Below are 18,557 nucleotides of genomic sequence, written 5' to 3'. Positions count from 1 at the left end.
GATCCGGGGCTGGGAGCGTTGCTGGGCACAGAGAAAGTGAATACAAGTCCCCGAGGCTGAGTGACCGTGGCTCGTCCAAGGAAAGGAAGAAGGCCAGGGCGGTGGCAGTCGGGACGCTGCCCTGAGCAGAGGTGGCGTGGGTGGACCCTGTGGGGAGCAACTCGGACTAGACTAAGTTACTGGAATTAAGACTTATTCTATGCATCTGCTCTCCCACAATATGGCGCTGGGAGAGGAGAAAACAGCTTCTACACAGCTGCCTCCAGTTCAGCCAATAAACTGTAGGACTTGCTCCTGATTAGAGGAGAGCAGCGTGCTTGGCGTGTGGGCAGCCGAGTTGGGATTGGTGGAAGAGGACTATATAGGAGGAGAGAGACGGCACGCACCAGGAACATCTAAGAGGAACATCTAAGGGGAACATCTAAGGGGAACACCTGTGCAGCCCCCGAGAGAGCCGGCCGGCGGTGTGCCGCTCCCCCGCGGAAGTGGGGAATGTGGCAGGGGGAACTGCCCTTCCACGGAGGTGGAAGGGACAGTAGCCAACCCGGGAAGAACCAGCAGCAAACCCGGGGAGGGCCGAGCAGACGAAAGAACAGCGCAGGGTCCTGTGTCGTTCCTCCACGAAGAGGGGGAGCGACATGATGGTGCCGTGACTCGGATATGAAGCCTGGGCAGGGCTTGGTGTCGTTCCTCCACGAGGAGGGGGAGCGACGTGGTGGTGCCGTGGCTCGGATATGAAGCCTAGGCAGGGCTTGGTGTCGTTCCCCCACGAAGACGGGGAGTGACATAATGGTGCCGTGACTCGGATAGGAAACCTAGGACGGATAGGAAACTTAGGAGGGAAGAAACGGGAAGAACTGGGAAAATACCGGAGAGAGAGACTAGCAAACAGCCTAGGGAAAAGCCGGACGAAAAAGGTGCCGGAAGAAGCTATTGAAAGCCTAGGCATAGACTCAGATACGGACTACGGGGGGAAGCTGGGAGAAATCTCTAAGGTCGAAGGCGAAAGTGAAAGCTAGAACAAACTCGGATGTGGACTGTGGGGAGAGGCCAGGAGAAATGAGGGAGGAGTATTGTTGGAGGAAAGCTTGGGGAAACATACCGGGTAGAGAAAAATGTTAGGGAAATTGAAGCCGCGGGGGGCAGGCCGAGGCGGAGACGAAAGCCACTTTGGGATTCTTAAGTTAGCCCGGGAATGGGGGGCGAAGAGTTGAAACCAGAAGCGGAAACGTAAGCCAGGTTGGGATCCGTCTGATTAGCCCGGGGAGCAAAGGACGGGAAGCCAGATCGTGGGGCGGAAACGTGAGCTGAGTTGAATTCGCCAGGTTAGCCCAGGGAACTTAGATTGAATGCTAGTGGCGGAGACGTAAGCTACGCTGTGTGACTCGCGAAGGCTGCCGCGCGCAGAGCGTGCGGGGCACAAGTAGATAGGGAACGCTGGGCTAGTGAGAGACCGCGGAGTGTGCGCGCGAAGCGAAGCCGCGCAGATAAGAGAAGCGGGCTGAAGCGGCTCAGCCGGGAAGCCGCCGAGAAGCAGCCTCGGGGCGGGCGCTGGGAAGCTGCGGGGATAAGAGAAACAGAAGTTTAGAAGTAAAATGAGAGAAATAGGAATGCTGGTAGATAGAAGTAAAATGGGAGAAATAGGAATGCCCGGAGATAGAGAAATAGAGAAATAGAAAGGCCTCCCCACAACACAGCAATGAGAGAGCTTGGATTCGGTCTGCCTGATTAGTGAGGCGATGAGCACCTGCGGGCGGCTAGCAGCTTATGCGCCGCAGGTCACCGAAGACAGGCACGAATTAACATCAACAGTCTCCCCACAATACCGCAATGAGAAGGCTTGGATTCGGTCTGCCTGATTAGTAAGGCGGTAAGCACCAGCAGGCGGCTCGACCAGAGTATGAGCTGCAGGTCACCGAAGATAGGCACGAATCAACACCAATAGGCCTCCCCACAATATGGCAATGAGAAGGCTTGGATTCGGTCTGCCTGATTAGTAAGGCGGTAAGCACCAGCAGGCGGCTCGACCAGAGTATGAGCCGCAGGTCACCGAAGACAGGCAGGCATCAGCGCCTAAAAACCTCCTCACAACATGGCGAAGAGAGGACCCGGATTCGGTTTGCCTGATTGATAGGACTTGTAAGAACCTGTGGCAACTCTAGCAAGCAGAGCAGAGTGTGTGCCGCGGGACACCGAAGACAGGCACGTATCAACGCCAAAAAATAAAAAGAAAGGGGGATCTGTGGGGAGCAACTCGGACTAGACTAAGTTACTGGAATTAAGACTTATTCTATGCATCTGCTCTCCCACAATATGGCGCTGGGAGAGAAGAAAACAGCTTCTACACAGCTGCCTCCAGTTCAGCCAATAAACTGTAGGACTTGCTCCTGATTGGAGGAGAGCAGCGTGCTCGGCGTGTGGGCAGTGGAAGAGGACTATATAGGAGGAGAGAGACTATATAGGAGGAGAGAGACGGCACGCACCAGGAACATCTAAGAGGAACATCTAAGGGGAACATCTAAGGGGAACACCTGTGCAGCCCCCGAGAGAGCCGGCCGGCGGTGTGCCGCTCCCCCGCGGAAGTGGGGAATGTGGCAGGGGGAACTGCCCTTCCACGGAGGTGGAAGGGACAGTAGCCAACCCGGGAAGAACCAGCAGCAAACCCGGGGAGGGCCGAGCAGACGAAAGAACAGCGCAGGGTCCTGTGTCGTTCCTCCACGAAGAGGGGGAGCGACATGATGGTGCCGTGACTCGGATATGAAGCCTGGGCAGGGCTTGGTGTCGTTCCTCCACGAGGAGGGGGAGCGACGTGGTGGTGCCGTGGCTCGGATATGAAGCCTAGGCAGGGCTTGGTGTCGTTCCCCCACGAAGACGGGGAGTGACATAATGGTGCCGTGACTCGGATAGGAAACCTAGGACGGATAGGAAACTTAGGAGGGAAGAAACGGGAAGAACTGGGAAAATACCGGAGAGAGAGACTAGCAAACAGCCTAGGGAAAAGCCGGACGAAAAAGGTGCCGGAAGAAGCTATTGAAAGCCTAGGCATAGACTCAGATACGGACTACGGGGGGAAGCTGGGAGAAATCTCTAAGGTCGAAGGCGAAAGTGAAAGCTAGAACAAACTCGGATGTGGACTGTGGGGAGAGGCCAGGAGAAATGAGGGAGGAGTATTGTTGGAGGAAAGCTTGGGGAAACATACCGGGTAGAGAAAAATGTTAGGGAAATTGAAGCCGCGGGGGGCAGGCCGAGGCGGAGACGAAAGCCACTTTGGGATTCTTAAGTTAGCCCGGGAATGGGGGGCGAAGAGTTGAAACCAGAAGCGGAAACGTAAGCCAGGTTGGGATCCGTCTGATTAGCCCGGGGAGCAAAGGACGGGAAGCCAGATCGTGGGGCGGAAACGTGAGCTGAGTTGAATTCGCCAGGTTAGCCCAGGGAACTTAGATTGAATGCTAGTGGCGGAGACGTAAGCTACGCTGTGTGACTCGCGAAGGCTGCCGCGCGCAGAGCGTGCGGGGCACAAGTAGATAGGGAACGCTGGGCTAGTGAGAGACCGCGGAGTGTGCGCGCGAAGCGAAGCCGCGCAGATAAGAGAAGCGGGCTGAAGCGGCTCAGCCGGGAAGCCGCCGAGAAGCAGCCTCGGGGCGGGCGCTGGGAAGCTGCGGGGATAAGAGAAACAGAAGTTTAGAAGTAAAATGAGAGAAATAGGAATGCTGGTAGATAGAAGTAAAATGGGAGAAATAGGAATGCCCGGAGATAGAGAAATAGAGAAATAGAAAGGCCTCCCCACAACACAGCAATGAGAGAGCTTGGATTCGGTCTGCCTGATTAGTGAGGCGATGAGCACCTGCGGGCGGCTAGCAGCTTATGCGCCGCAGGTCACCGAAGACAGGCACGAATTAACATCAATAGTCTCCCCACAATACCGCAATGAGAAGGCTTGGATTCGGTCTGCCTGATTAGTAAGGCGGTAAGCACCAGCAGGCGGCTCGACCAGAGTATGAGCTGCAGGTCACCGAAGATAGGCACGAATCAACACCAATAGGCCTCCCCACAATATGGCAATGAGAAGGCTTGGATTCGGTCTGCCTGATTAGTAAGGCGGTAAGCACCAGCAGGCGGCTCGACCAGAGTATGAGCCGCAGGTCACCGAAGACAGGCAGGCATCAGCGCCTAAAAACCTCCTCACAACATGGCGAAGAGAGGACCCGGATTCGGTTTGCCTGATTGATAGGACTTGTAAGAACCTGTGGCAACTCTAGCAAGCAGAGCAGAGTGTGTGCCGCGGGACACCGAAGACAGGCACGTATCAACGCCAAAAAATAAAAAGAAAGGGGGATCTGTGGGGAGCAACTCGGACTAGACTAAGTTACTGGAATTAAGACTTATTCTATGCATCTGCTCTCCCACAATATGGCGCTGGGAGAGAAGAAAACAGCTTCTACACAGCTGCCTCCAGTTCAGCCAATAAACTGTAGGACTTGCTCCTGATTGGAGGAGAGCAGCGTGCTCGGCGTGTGGGCAGTGGAAGAGGACTATATAGGAGGAGAGAGACTATATAGGAGGAGAGAGACGGCACGCACCAGGAACATCTAAGAGGAACATCTAAGGGGAACATCTAAGGGGAACACCTGTGCAGCCCCCGAGAGAGCCGGCCGGCGGTGTGCCGCTCCCCCGCGGAAGTGGGGAATGTGGCAGGGGGAACTGCCCTTCCACGGAGGTGGAAGGGACAGTAGCCAACCCGGGAAGAACCAGCAGCAAACCCGGGGAGGGCCGAGCAGACGAAAGAACAGCGCAGGGTCCTGTGTCGTTCCTCCACGAAGAGGGGGAGCGACATGATGGTGCCGTGACTCGGATATGAAGCCTGGGCAGGGCTTGGTGTCGTTCCTCCACGAGGAGGGGGAGCGACGTGGTGGTGCCGTGGCTCGGATATGAAGCCTAGGCAGGGCTTGGTGTCGTTCCCCCACGAAGACGGGGAGTGACATAATGGTGCCGTGACTCGGATAGGAAACCTAGGACGGATAGGAAACTTAGGAGGGAAGAAACGGGAAGAACTGGGAAAATACCGGAGAGAGAGACTAGCAAACAGCCTAGGGAAAAGCCGGACGAAAAAGGTGCCGGAAGAAGCTATTGAAAGCCTAGGCATAGACTCAGATACGGACTACGGGGGGAAGCTGGGAGAAATCTCTAAGGTCGAAGGCGAAAGTGAAAGCTAGAACAAACTCGGATGTGGACTGTGGGGAGAGGCCAGGAGAAATGAGGGAGGAGTATTGTTGGAGGAAAGCTTGGGGAAACATACCGGGTAGAGAAAAATGTTAGGGAAATTGAAGCCGCGGGGGGCAGGCCGAGGCGGAGACGAAAGCCACTTTGGGATTCTTAAGTTAGCCCGGGAATGGGGGGCGAAGAGTTGAAACCAGAAGCGGAAACGTAAGCCAGGTTGGGATCCGTCTGATTAGCCCGGGGAGCAAAGGACGGGAAGCCAGATCGTGGGGCGGAAACGTGAGCTGAGTTGAATTCGCCAGGTTAGCCCAGGGAACTTAGATTGAATGCTAGTGGCGGAGACGTAAGCTACGCTGTGTGACTCGCGAAGGCTGCCGCGCGCAGAGCGTGCGGGGCACAAGTAGATAGGGAACGCTGGGCTAGTGAGAGACCGCGGAGTGTGCGCGCGAAGCGAAGCCGCGCAGATAAGAGAAGCGGGCTGAAGCGGCTCAGCCGGGAAGCCGCCGAGAAGCAGCCTCGGGGCGGGCGCTGGGAAGCTGCGGGGATAAGAGAAACAGAAGTTTAGAAGTAAAATGAGAGAAATAGGAATGCTGGTAGATAGAAGTAAAATGGGAGAAATAGGAATGCCCGGAGATAGAGAAATAGAGAAATAGAAAGGCCTCCCCACAACACAGCAATGAGAGAGCTTGGATTCGGTCTGCCTGATTAGTGAGGCGATGAGCACCTGCGGGCGGCTAGCAGCTTATGCGCCGCAGGTCACCGAAGACAGGCACGAATTAACATCAATAGTCTCCCCACAATACCGCAATGAGAAGGCTTGGATTCGGTCTGCCTGATTAGTAAGGCGGTAAGCACCAGCAGGCGGCTCGACCAGAGTATGAGCTGCAGGTCACCGAAGATAGGCACGAATCAACACCAATAGGCCTCCCCACAATATGGCAATGAGAAGGCTTGGATTCGGTCTGCCTGATTAGTAAGGCGGTAAGCACCAGCAGGCGGCTCGACCAGAGTATGAGCCGCAGGTCACCGAAGACAGGCAGGCATCAGCGCCTAAAAACCTCCTCACAACATGGCGAAGAGAGGACCCGGATTCGGTTTGCCTGATTGATAGGACTTGTAAGAACCTGTGGCAACTCTAGCAAGCAGAGCAGAGTGTGTGCCGCGGGACACCGAAGACAGGCACGTATCAACGCCAAAAAATAAAAAGAAAGGGGGATCTGTGGGGAGCAACTCGGACTAGACTAAGTTACTGGAATTAAGACTTATTCTATGCATCTGCTCTCCCACAATATGGCGCTGGGAGAGAAGAAAACAGCTTCTACACAGCTGCCTCCAGTTCAGCCAATAAACTGTAGGACTTGCTCCTGATTGGAGGAGAGCAGCGTGCTCGGCGTGTGGGCAGTGGAAGAGGACTATATAGGAGGAGAGAGACTATATAGGAGGAGAGAGACGGCACGCACCAGGAACATCTAAGAGGAACATCTAAGGGGAACATCTAAGGGGAACACCTGTGCAGCCCCCGAGAGAGCCGGCCGGCGGTGTGCCGCTCCCCCGCGGAAGTGGGGAATGTGGCAGGGGGAACTGCCCTTCCACGGAGGTGGAAGGGACAGTAGCCAACCCGGGAAGAACCAGCAGCAAACCCGGGGAGGGCCGAGCAGACGAAAGAACAGCGCAGGGTCCTGTGTCGTTCCTCCACGAAGAGGGGGAGCGACATGATGGTGCCGTGACTCGGATATGAAGCCTGGGCAGGGCTTGGTGTCGTTCCTCCACGAGGAGGGGGAGCGACGTGGTGGTGCCGTGGCTCGGATATGAAGCCTAGGCAGGGCTTGGTGTCGTTCCCCCACGAAGACGGGGAGTGACATAATGGTGCCGTGACTCGGATAGGAAACCTAGGACGGATAGGAAACTTAGGAGGGAAGAAACGGGAAGAACTGGGAAAATACCGGAGAGAGAGACTAGCAAACAGCCTAGGGAAAAGCCGGACGAAAAAGGTGCCGGAAGAAGCTATTGAAAGCCTAGGCATAGACTCAGATACGGACTACGGGGGGAAGCTGGGAGAAATCTCTAAGGTCGAAGGCGAAAGTGAAAGCTAGAACAAACTCGGATGTGGACTGTGGGGAGAGGCCAGGAGAAATGAGGGAGGAGTATTGTTGGAGGAAAGCTTGGGGAAACATACCGGGTAGAGAAAAATGTTAGGGAAATTGAAGCCGCGGGGGGCAGGCCGAGGCGGAGACGAAAGCCACTTTGGGATTCTTAAGTTAGCCCGGGAATGGGGGGCGAAGAGTTGAAACCAGAAGCGGAAACGTAAGCCAGGTTGGGATCCGTCTGATTAGCCCGGGGAGCAAAGGACGGGAAGCCAGATCGTGGGGCGGAAACGTGAGCTGAGTTGAATTCGCCAGGTTAGCCCAGGGAACTTAGATTGAATGCTAGTGGCGGAGACGTAAGCTACGCTGTGTGACTCGCGAAGGCTGCCGCGCGCAGAGCGTGCGGGGCACAAGTAGATAGGGAACGCTGGGCTAGTGAGAGACCGCGGAGTGTGCGCGCGAAGCGAAGCCGCGCAGATAAGAGAAGCGGGCTGAAGCGGCTCAGCCGGGAAGCCGCCGAGAAGCAGCCTCGGGGCGGGCGCTGGGAAGCTGCGGGGATAAGAGAAACAGAAGTTTAGAAGTAAAATGAGAGAAATAGGAATGCTGGTAGATAGAAGTAAAATGGGAGAAATAGGAATGCCCGGAGATAGAGAAATAGAGAAATAGAAAGGCCTCCCCACAACACAGCAATGAGAGAGCTTGGATTCGGTCTGCCTGATTAGTGAGGCGATGAGCACCTGCGGGCGGCTAGCAGCTTATGCGCCGCAGGTCACCGAAGACAGGCACGAATTAACATCAATAGTCTCCCCACAATACCGCAATGAGAAGGCTTGGATTCGGTCTGCCTGATTAGTAAGGCGGTAAGCACCAGCAGGCGGCTCGACCAGAGTATGAGCTGCAGGTCACCGAAGATAGGCACGAATCAACACCAATAGGCCTCCCCACAATATGGCAATGAGAAGGCTTGGATTCGGTCTGCCTGATTAGTAAGGCGGTAAGCACCAGCAGGCGGCTCGACCAGAGTATGAGCCGCAGGTCACCGAAGACAGGCAGGCATCAGCGCCTAAAAACCTCCTCACAACATGGCGAAGAGAGGACCCGGATTCGGTTTGCCTGATTGATAGGACTTGTAAGAACCTGTGGCAACTCTAGCAAGCAGAGCAGAGTGTGTGCCGCGGGACACCGAAGACAGGCACGTATCAACGCCAAAAAATAAAAAGAAAGGGGGATCTGTGGGGAGCAACTCGGACTAGACTAAGTTACTGGAATTAAGACTTATTCTATGCATCTGCTCTCCCACAATATGGCGCTGGGAGAGAAGAAAACAGCTTCTACACAGCTGCCTCCAGTTCAGCCAATAAACTGTAGGACTTGCTCCTGATTGGAGGAGAGCAGCGTGCTCGGCGTGTGGGCAGTGGAAGAGGACTATATAGGAGGAGAGAGACTATATAGGAGGAGAGAGACGGCACGCACCAGGAACATCTAAGAGGAACATCTAAGGGGAACATCTAAGGGGAACACCTGTGCAGCCCCCGAGAGAGCCGGCCGGCGGTGTGCCGCTCCCCCGCGGAAGTGGGGAATGTGGCAGGGGGAACTGCCCTTCCACGGAGGTGGAAGGGACAGTAGCCAACCCGGGAAGAACCAGCAGCAAACCCGGGGAGGGCCGAGCAGACGAAAGAACAGCGCAGGGTCCTGTGTCGTTCCTCCACGAAGAGGGGGAGCGACATGATGGTGCCGTGACTCGGATATGAAGCCTGGGCAGGGCTTGGTGTCGTTCCTCCACGAGGAGGGGGAGCGACGTGGTGGTGCCGTGGCTCGGATATGAAGCCTAGGCAGGGCTTGGTGTCGTTCCCCCACGAAGACGGGGAGTGACATAATGGTGCCGTGACTCGGATAGGAAACCTAGGACGGATAGGAAACTTAGGAGGGAAGAAACGGGAAGAACTGGGAAAATACCGGAGAGAGAGACTAGCAAACAGCCTAGGGAAAAGCCGGACGAAAAAGGTGCCGGAAGAAGCTATTGAAAGCCTAGGCATAGACTCAGATACGGACTACGGGGGGAAGCTGGGAGAAATCTCTAAGGTCGAAGGCGAAAGTGAAAGCTAGAACAAACTCGGATGTGGACTGTGGGGAGAGGCCAGGAGAAATGAGGGAGGAGTATTGTTGGAGGAAAGCTTGGGGAAACATACCGGGTAGAGAAAAATGTTAGGGAAATTGAAGCCGCGGGGGGCAGGCCGAGGCGGAGACGAAAGCCACTTTGGGATTCTTAAGTTAGCCCGGGAATGGGGGGCGAAGAGTTGAAACCAGAAGCGGAAACGTAAGCCAGGTTGGGATCCGTCTGATTAGCCCGGGGAGCAAAGGACGGGAAGCCAGATCGTGGGGCGGAAACGTGAGCTGAGTTGAATTCGCCAGGTTAGCCCAGGGAACTTAGATTGAATGCTAGTGGCGGAGACGTAAGCTACGCTGTGTGACTCGCGAAGGCTGCCGCGCGCAGAGCGTGCGGGGCACAAGTAGATAGGGAACGCTGGGCTAGTGAGAGACCGCGGAGTGTGCGCGCGAAGCGAAGCCGCGCAGATAAGAGAAGCGGGCTGAAGCGGCTCAGCCGGGAAGCCGCCGAGAAGCAGCCTCGGGGCGGGCGCTGGGAAGCTGCGGGGATAAGAGAAACAGAAGTTTAGAAGTAAAATGAGAGAAATAGGAATGCTGGTAGATAGAAGTAAAATGGGAGAAATAGGAATGCCCGGAGATAGAGAAATAGAGAAATAGAAAGGCCTCCCCACAACACAGCAATGAGAGAGCTTGGATTCGGTCTGCCTGATTAGTGAGGCGATGAGCACCTGCGGGCGGTTAGCAGCTTATGCGCCGCAGGTCACCGAAGACAGGCACGAATTAACATCAATAGTCTCCCCACAATACCGCAATGAGAAGGCTTGGATTCGGTCTGCCTGATTAGTAAGGCGGTAAGCACCAGCAGGCGGCTCGACCAGAGTATGAGCTGCAGGTCACCGAAGATAGGCACGAATCAACACCAATAGGCCTCCCCACAATATGGCAATGAGAAGGCTTGGATTCGGTCTGCCTGATTAGTAAGGCGGTAAGCACCAGCAGGCGGCTCGACCAGAGTATGAGCCGCAGGTCACCGAAGACAGGCAGGCATCAGCGCCTAAAAACCTCCTCACAACATGGCGAAGAGAGGACCCGGATTCGGTTTGCCTGATTGATAGGACTTGTAAGAACCTGTGGCAACTCTAGCAAGCAGAGCAGAGTGTGTGCCGCGGGACACCGAAGACAGGCACGTATCAACGCCAAAAAATAAAAAGAAAGGGGGATCTGTGGGGAGCAACTCGGACTAGACTAAGTTACTGGAATTAAGACTTATTCTATGCATCTGCTCTCCCACAATATGGCGCTGGGAGAGAAGAAAACAGCTTCTACACAGCTGCCTCCAGTTCAGCCAATAAACTGTAGGACTTGCTCCTGATTGGAGGAGAGCAGCGTGCTCGGCGTGTGGGCAGTGGAAGAGGACTATATAGGAGGAGAGAGACTATATAGGAGGAGAGAGACGGCACGCACCAGGAACATCTAAGAGGAACATCTAAGGGGAACATCTAAGGGGAACACCTGTGCAGCCCCCGAGAGAGCCAGCCGGCGGTGTGCCGCTCCCCCGCGGAAGTGGGGAATGTGGCAGGGGGAACTGCCTTTCCACGGAGGTGGAAGGGACAGTAGCCAACCCGGGAAGAACCAGCAGCAAACCCGGGGAGGGCCGAGCAGACGAAAGAACAGCGCAGGGTCCTGTGTCGTTCCTCCACGAAGAGGGGGAGCGACATGATGGTGCCGTGACTCGGATATGAAGCCTGGGCAGGGCTTGGTGTCGTTCCTCCACGAGGAGGGGGAGCGACATGATGGTGCCGTGGCTCGGATATGAAGCCTAGGCAGGGCTTGGTGTCGTTCCCCCACGAAGACGGGGAGCGACAGACCCGGCCTCAGAGCTCTGTGGGCCGTGGTTAAAACCTCCACGAGGTGAAAAGGCATTGGGAAGCTTCAGCGTGGGTGTGGCACAGCTTCTTTGTATCTTAGAAAGAACCTGGGCTGCTGAACAGAGAAGAGATTGGAAGGGGTTGCGTTTGCCTGGAGAACTGGAGGAAGCAATTGCTGACTCCGAGAAGCGAGATGTTGGTGCACTGGTCCAGATGAGGGCTGTGGGCAGTGGAGGTGGAGGAAGTGGACAGGTTCAAGGTGTGTTGTAGCAGTGAAGCCTAAAGGGCTTCCCGGTGGGCTGATGAAAGCCAGGGACGTCCTTGCTATCCTTGATGAATCCTTTATTGAATGAGTTCCCAGCTCTCAATTAGCCAATGGCATTAACATCCTCCCTCACCAAGCTGGTTTGTGAGCGCCCTCACCTGTGACTCCTGTGCCAGGAGCACAGGTGGACCCAGCTGCTCAGGGAGCCTGGGCCACGGGCAGGTCGGAGAATCCCCCACTGACTGGGTCCTTGTTCCTCAGCACCAGGGCTGCCCTGAGCGCCCGAGCAGGAATTCTCATCAAGGTGAGAGCTCCCTCTCCTGGGGTTGGACAGAGGCAGTAATGTGCCTGGCAGGGCTCCCTGGGGCTGCCCGGTGGGGCTGCTGCTCTTCCCTCTCCTCCTCCTGCTTCCTTGCCTTCTCCCCGATGGACTTTTTCCCAGGCCCGGTTTCTCACATGGCTCTCCTGCTCCTCCCTGCTACAGGCGCCTTTTAGCACTGTCATAGCTGGGACGTAGAACTTGGAGCTGACCACAGGCTACTGAGCGTGGTCACCTGACCATGTGTCTCTTTCCACCTGCAAATCCGTTGTCGTCCAGATGTCCAGCGGCTCCTAGAGCAGAGGAGATGCCCAAATTGAATGCCGAGTAGTTTCCGAATTGAATCACTGGACAGAGTGTCTTAGAAGTGTTTGTCAGGCTGTCGGAATTATACACTTCCAGGTGGTAGCTGAAATGCTGTGATTGTAAACCAAATCTTCTGCTGTTTGGTGCGGTGTTTCCTAAGCTGACCTAAGCCTGGCATCCTCAGAGTAACCTCTGGTACTCATTGAAAGTACGAATCCCATCTTCTTCTCCAGAAAATCTGACCCAGCACATCTAGGGTTAAGATTGAATCTTGATGTTTAAAGCAAGTGTGGAGAGACATATTGTGTGGAAGAACTGCTCGCTTGGACAGGTTTTAAAATTCTCATCTGGGCCGGCGCCACGGCTCACTAGGCTAATCCTCCACCTAGCGGCGCCGGCACACAGGGTTCTAGTCCCGGTCGGGGCACCGGATTCTGTCCCCGTTGCTCCTCTTCCAGGCCAGCTCTCTGCTGTGGCTTGGGAAGGTAGTGGAGGATGGCCCAAGTCCTTGGGCCCTGCATCCCATGGGAGACCAGGATAAGCACCTGGCTCCTGGCTTCGGATCAGCGCGGTGCGCCGGCCGCAGCGTGCCAGCCGTGGTGGCCATTGGAGGGTGAACCAAGGGCAAAGGAAGACCTTTCTCTCTGTCTCTCTCTCTCACTGTCCACTCTGCCTGTCAAAAAAAAAAATTCTCATCTGATTATTGTGTTTAAATGAACTGAACTGCAGAACGTCTTCCAGCATGCTGCATTGGAGATGTTTTTATGCAGTGGGTTTAGACTTTTTTTAATCAAGCTGGTGCTGTGTGGTATGCGGATGCTGAAAGCGTTGGTCTGGTTTGCAGGTCAGCACACTTCTGCAAAGGGCTGGTGGTAAATTCTCTGAGTGTGTGTCGGGGAACTTTGAAGGCAGGCTGTACTTGTGTGTGTGCCCTAACAATCCTTTACAAGTGTAAAGACACAGTGTAGCTCCTGGGCCTATGTAGAGGCAGGCAGGGCCCAGGTGTAGCTTGCCAACCTTTGGTCTAGATCATCTGTCTGTTGTTTACGTCTGTGTTTGTCTTTCCACCCAGCTGAGAGCCTGCAGGTTGCGGTGAAAGCGTCGCAGGTGGGAGAGGCCAGTCAGCGCTCCGAGGACAGCTGCGCAGACTCCGCCTGGACGGACGCACCTGGCTCCCAGGAGCTGCCGGGGTCACCTGCTGCCTGTAAGTGGCAGCACAGGCCTGGGGTTGAGCCAAGCACAAGGCCTGCAGCTGAGAGAGGTCCCGAAAATAAAGCCACGGCTCTGGCCCTTGCCGGGGGCCGGGGGCTAGGGGGTGGGGACTTGGTGTATTTTTTCAAATCAGAAAACGATCAGAGCCTCGCCATGCTGGCCACAAATCCACACCCTGCAGGCACCGTCCTGACGCTGCGGCTGCAGGCACGGAGCGTGCGGAGTGGCTGTGGTGTGGTCAGCCACGCGCGGTCCTTCCTCAGACCCCTGCCTCACTTCTGATGTGACGGAAGGAATGCAGTTGTGAGAGGACTTTTACACTTGTTTGATTTTTTTAAAAAAAGGGTCTTTGCATTAGTGCACAAAACTCTTCAATTTCATCTCATGTTCATTAACCAAGAAAGCATGACTCAGGAAGTGGAAACACATGGATCCTCTCTCTCTCTCTCTCTCTCTCTCACACACACACACACACACACACACACAAGTGCCAAAGGATTGTTAACCTGCATCATCATACTTTTAATTCAGGTCAGAATGCATTTATTAAAACACCATTTCAACATAAAAACAGAATCTAGAGAATTAGCTGCTCTGAACCTGATCATACTACTACATGCATATTTAGCTAAATGCTTAATTCCATAAAGTTTCCGAGGTACAAGCATAGAATTCATGCTTCTTCATGGGTGGATGGTAACCTTACTCCCACAAGGTCTTATATGCACGAGAGAAAATATCTTTCATAGCCAGAGATTAGAGGATTGAGTTTTCTTAGGACTGACTAACACAGAATAACTTGGTTAATTAAGATAAATGGAAACAGCATAGCTTTTTAATTGTAAGGTTTCTTTTTTTTTTTTTTATTTACCAGCACCAATGATTATTTTCCCTGTTCAAGTTGGGCTTTATCTACTCCTGAGTTTCTATTTCCAGAATGCGCACATATGTTTTTCATTGTGACCCAGCGGAGGTGTACTGCCCTGGGTGACTTCCTTTTAAGAGAGGAGCCTCATTATGCCACAGAGAAAAGGCCGTCTAAAAATACCGCCTGGGCTCTGCCACGCTCGGCCTCACCCCAGGGGACAGCTGGGGAGGCCTGTCTGCCCTGCAGCTGCTCCGAGCGCGTGGCGGCCCAGCCGCCCTTCCTGCAGGGCCATGGCAGTTCTCCCCTGTGTAGTCATATCTCCCCAAGACTTGGGAGAGTTGCAAAAGGACCCCGCGGCACTGCTGGAGCCGCTGAGAGGCTCTGTACCGAGCGGTCCGGCTTTGGGTAGAGGCACTGGGCAGGGGAGTGGGGTCTCGTAATCTCGTGACCCGCAGGCCTGTTCAATGTGGGCTGAGTTAGAGCCCGGGGCCCCCAGAGCTGGATTGTAGAGTTAGTTGCTGAGGGCGCTACCCGCACATCTGTGACTGCAGGCTTGGTTCTGAGTCAGGCCCTGGTCTGCTGAGGTCATAACCCCAGTGGAGCCTTCTGTTTGTGGTCCCCGAGACGCTCGAGCAGATGGATGAGTGTTTGCTGCCTCCCGGGAAGAGCTGGGCTACCTGGAGCCTCTCGTGCCTGCCTGAACCTGCCAGCAGGGCAGGGACAGAGGACCCGTCCACGGGCCATCCCCTGCCTCCACTTGGCCCGCCCGGCCCTGGATGGGGAGGAGGACATGGGGAGGGCCTTTGGCTTCTCTCTCAGAGTTGGGAAGAGTAGCAGTGGCGAAACCACTTCTGGGGAGGTGTGGCCACGCAGGGGGTACAAACGGACCGAGGTATCCGACTGATGCCCTTTGAAGTGGCCCCTGGCGTCCTAGAGAGCTGCCATCAGCCACCTCCAGCCCTCTTGGAGGGTGCATCCTGCCCTGTACTCCTCCATCTGAGCCTCCTTTCTCATCCGTTGCTCTCAGACTGGCCACCGAGGCGCACTGCCAAGAGAGCATGCTTCAGCTCTACCCACCCTCCCCACGAGGCTCTTCCCCATCACTGAACAGGAGCCCTGTGGTGCACTCTGTATGCCCCCAACAGCGCGTGGCTCCCTCAGTGCAAGCGAGACGTGGAACGGACCCGGGCTGTGTGGGGTGGGTCTCTGGGCTGACAGCATGTGAGCCCCACGTGGGTGGGGACACCTCCGAGGAGAGGACGCCACGGGCATGATTCCAGGCGGCATTGCTTTGTCAGCTGTGTGGGGGACCCAGTGGCTGGCTGCTGACTGATGTCATCTTTTTTATTTCTGTCTCAATGCTGTGCTTGCAGCGCTTGGCCCAGAGGGGGCAGAAGGAAGAGGCTGTTGGGATGAGGACGGCGGGACCCAGGGTGTGGGAACTGGCCAGGAGATCCCCGATGCGGTGGAGAAGGTATTGTCAACCACTTTGTTAGCACCCAGCACCCATCACGTCGTGTCGTGAACCAGCCTCAGGTGCCGCGAGTGCAGTGAAAGTGCTTTTCTGCATTTGTGCCCCGTGAATCGCAGCGTTCGTCTCTAGACTTTCTAACTTATCTCTCCTTCCAATGTGCTTGTTCTTCCTGTGTCATGTAGGTGTAAACACACAACCAAGAAGTCATTACCCCGGATGGGAAGCCCGCCTGTGTGTGCTGTCTGCGCTGTCTGACTTCCGCTCTTCCCTTTCTCACTGCACACCCTTGCTTGTCGCTCACTACGTTGGGAGACTTTCACTGAGCACCGGGCCTGGGCATTCGGGGCCCCTGGGCAACCGGACGGCGCTAATGTAGCGGAAGTCAATTTCCACTTTGGGATGTTCTTGCTTCTTCCACCTTCCTTGAACTTCCTCTCCTGTCAAACTGTTTTCCTGTTACCACCAGCATTTCACCTACTTTTTGTAGATTTTTTTAATCTAATCTGACCAGTTTTTGCTTGGGGCAGAATAGTTCCAATTGCATCTCGGCTTTTGACTTACTGTATATGAAGGATCTTCAAATAATTGATGGAAAATGCACACTATGAGAAAAACTGTTTGTGTGGATTTCACATTTTTTTTTCCTTTTGCATCCAAACTGTTTAGTTCCATTTTCCATAAACTTTCTGAAGTATCCCTGGTACAAAAGCTATAACTCTGTCTTTACAAATTAAATGCATAAAATGTTCTGTTAACTTCCAGTGCAACTGAGATGTCAGAAATAGCAAAAGAGTCCAAACTTGAACCTGGGAGGCAGCCAGTCGGCCGCTTGGCGTTGTCTGCAGCTCCGGAGTTGAGCTTTATCTGAAATGGAATTAGGTGCATTCCTGAGCACCAGCCTGGGCCATTGTGGGAAATGGCATATGGCAGGCCTTCTCTTATCTGTGTCACATTTGATATATTCTGTATTTTTCATATAAATTGCATATGACTGAAAAACCAAGTCCAAGGATGTAAAAAAATCCACTGAGAAGACAACTGTAACTTAGAGTTCTCTGCAGGCCGAAATGAATATGAGAATGCAGTGTTTTGCACCCCTTTTTCTGACTCAGCCTCCTGGCTTATTTCTTATTAAAATGCTCCCACTTTTCATCCTTCTAGGGCAGTCTTGCTTTTTGGTGTGACGTTCGTAGCTTGCAGCTGCTTTTATGTTGTTAGAAAGTAAGCAGGAAGGAGAAAGAGTTGTCAGGCATAGCTGAATCCGCAGAGTGGCAATGCCTCCCGCCCCTAAGGCCCCCCTTTTGTGCAGGTGAGCATCAGGGAAATTTTGCCTTGAACACATTTTGATAAATTAAACTGATACTTAGATAGGAACCACTTGAAATAAAACCTTAAAAGGTATACAGTAGGTATTTTATTATTAATTTCTGTACTAAGGTAGGGTTAAAACAAGCTTCTAAAAGAATCTTGAAAGAATATTGACTCAGTTACCCAACGAGGAGAAACACTGTGCATCACCTACACAGTTATGCACTTGCACCACAAGGTGGCAGCCCAACTCCGTTAAAAAGGTGATGTGATATTCTTGAGTATAAGTAACTACGTGTAGCACGATTTTATTCATTGTTATGTTTCCAGGTTTTATAGAGCTTAAAACTCTGTCACCTATGACCTTGGTATGAAAAACGTTATAGAATGTGGATGGGCAAGGCCAAAATCAGAAAGGAGACTGGAATTGCCCACTCAGACAGGTCCGGGCTTCTGGGTCCCAGTTGTCTTCTGTAAGGGAGGGCCTGGGACTGACGCCTCTTCGCTTTCTCTCCAGCCTTTCACTTTCTCCTCAGGGGACTGCTTAGCAATGCCATGTCTGATTAGTGGTGTGAGGAAAGAGACCTAGTAGGCTCCTAATGGCATCATCAGCCTGAACGCATCCCATTCAGCCACAAGTTCAAAGTTACCTGAGAATGTTCCCATGGCCGACTGTTTTTTAACAGCTTAAACTTAGGTTTGCTGGGACAAAAGCAAGTCACTGACTTAGACTGTAGGTTCTTGGAGGGCGAAGGAATCTGATGACCACCTATAGCAGACAGTGTGGAGTTTGGTGGGTGATCATTGCTTATTTATTGAATGGAGGACAATCAGATTCAACTCATAGGCATTCATTTTTGGGTGCCAGTCGATGCCAGGCATCACCCTTGGGTTTGCGAATGCACCAGAAGCCCAGAGAGTCCTGTGTGTCACTAGGATAGTGAGAGCAGATAGAAAATGAACAAGCAGATGTCCAGTCCCGTCCCGGAGACAGGAAACCCCACTCTTCACACACACCCTTCATGTGTGCTGTGGAAGAAACAAGGACCCTGTCCCCAAGGAGCAGGTGGGCTCTTGTGTTCTTGTTCATCGCTTCTGCTGACAGCACATGTGCTGTGGGAGTCACTGGGCCCACAAGCCCTGACCGACAGGGGTAGGACCTGGCCGAGGCCAGCCCAGTGCCCCCTAGAAGCTGTCTTTGCTCCCAATTGATCCCCAGCCACTGGCTCTGTTCGCATCATGGAGCTCCAGCACCAGGCACGATGCTCTCGAGTGTCCAGATCTGGCCTCTTGGATGCAAGAGAGTCAGCCTGGCCGAGGAGACTTCAACCTGGCCACAGAGTGGTCACTCTAGAGTGTGGCCTGCACGGGTGAACATTGCCACCTAGGGTCTGCAGGGCCTCCCGCTGTCCTCCCTGGTTGTCTGGAGGGATGCTTGGGTGAGAGTGGCCACGCAGCTCAAACACCGAGTTTGCAGGGAGGGGCTCTCGTTGCCGAGTGCTGGCTTCATTCCCTAGGATTCCATTCGGG

The 18,557-nt window shown here is 54.1% G+C and overlaps 1 protein-coding gene across 1 annotated transcript in view; it reads left to right on the top strand.

The window, feature by feature from the left end:
* ARHGEF28 (Rho guanine nucleotide exchange factor 28) overlaps positions 1 to 18,557 on the top strand; it is a 142,393-nt gene that overhangs the window by 85,737 nt on the left and 38,099 nt on the right. Inside the window, 2 exon segments of the mRNA XM_017350622.3 lie at positions 13,238 to 13,369; positions 15,619 to 15,719. Coding sequence (XP_017206111.2) covers positions 13,238 to 13,369; positions 15,619 to 15,719 — 233 coding nt within the window.

This window comes from Oryctolagus cuniculus, chromosome 14 (assembly GCF_964237555.1).
Source record: "Oryctolagus cuniculus chromosome 14, mOryCun1.1, whole genome shotgun sequence".
In the NCBI taxonomy this organism is placed as follows: domain Eukaryota; kingdom Metazoa; phylum Chordata; class Mammalia; order Lagomorpha; family Leporidae; genus Oryctolagus; species Oryctolagus cuniculus.
Note: the sequence above shows the minus strand (reverse complement) of the source record. Positions and strands in the feature narration are given on the sequence as shown.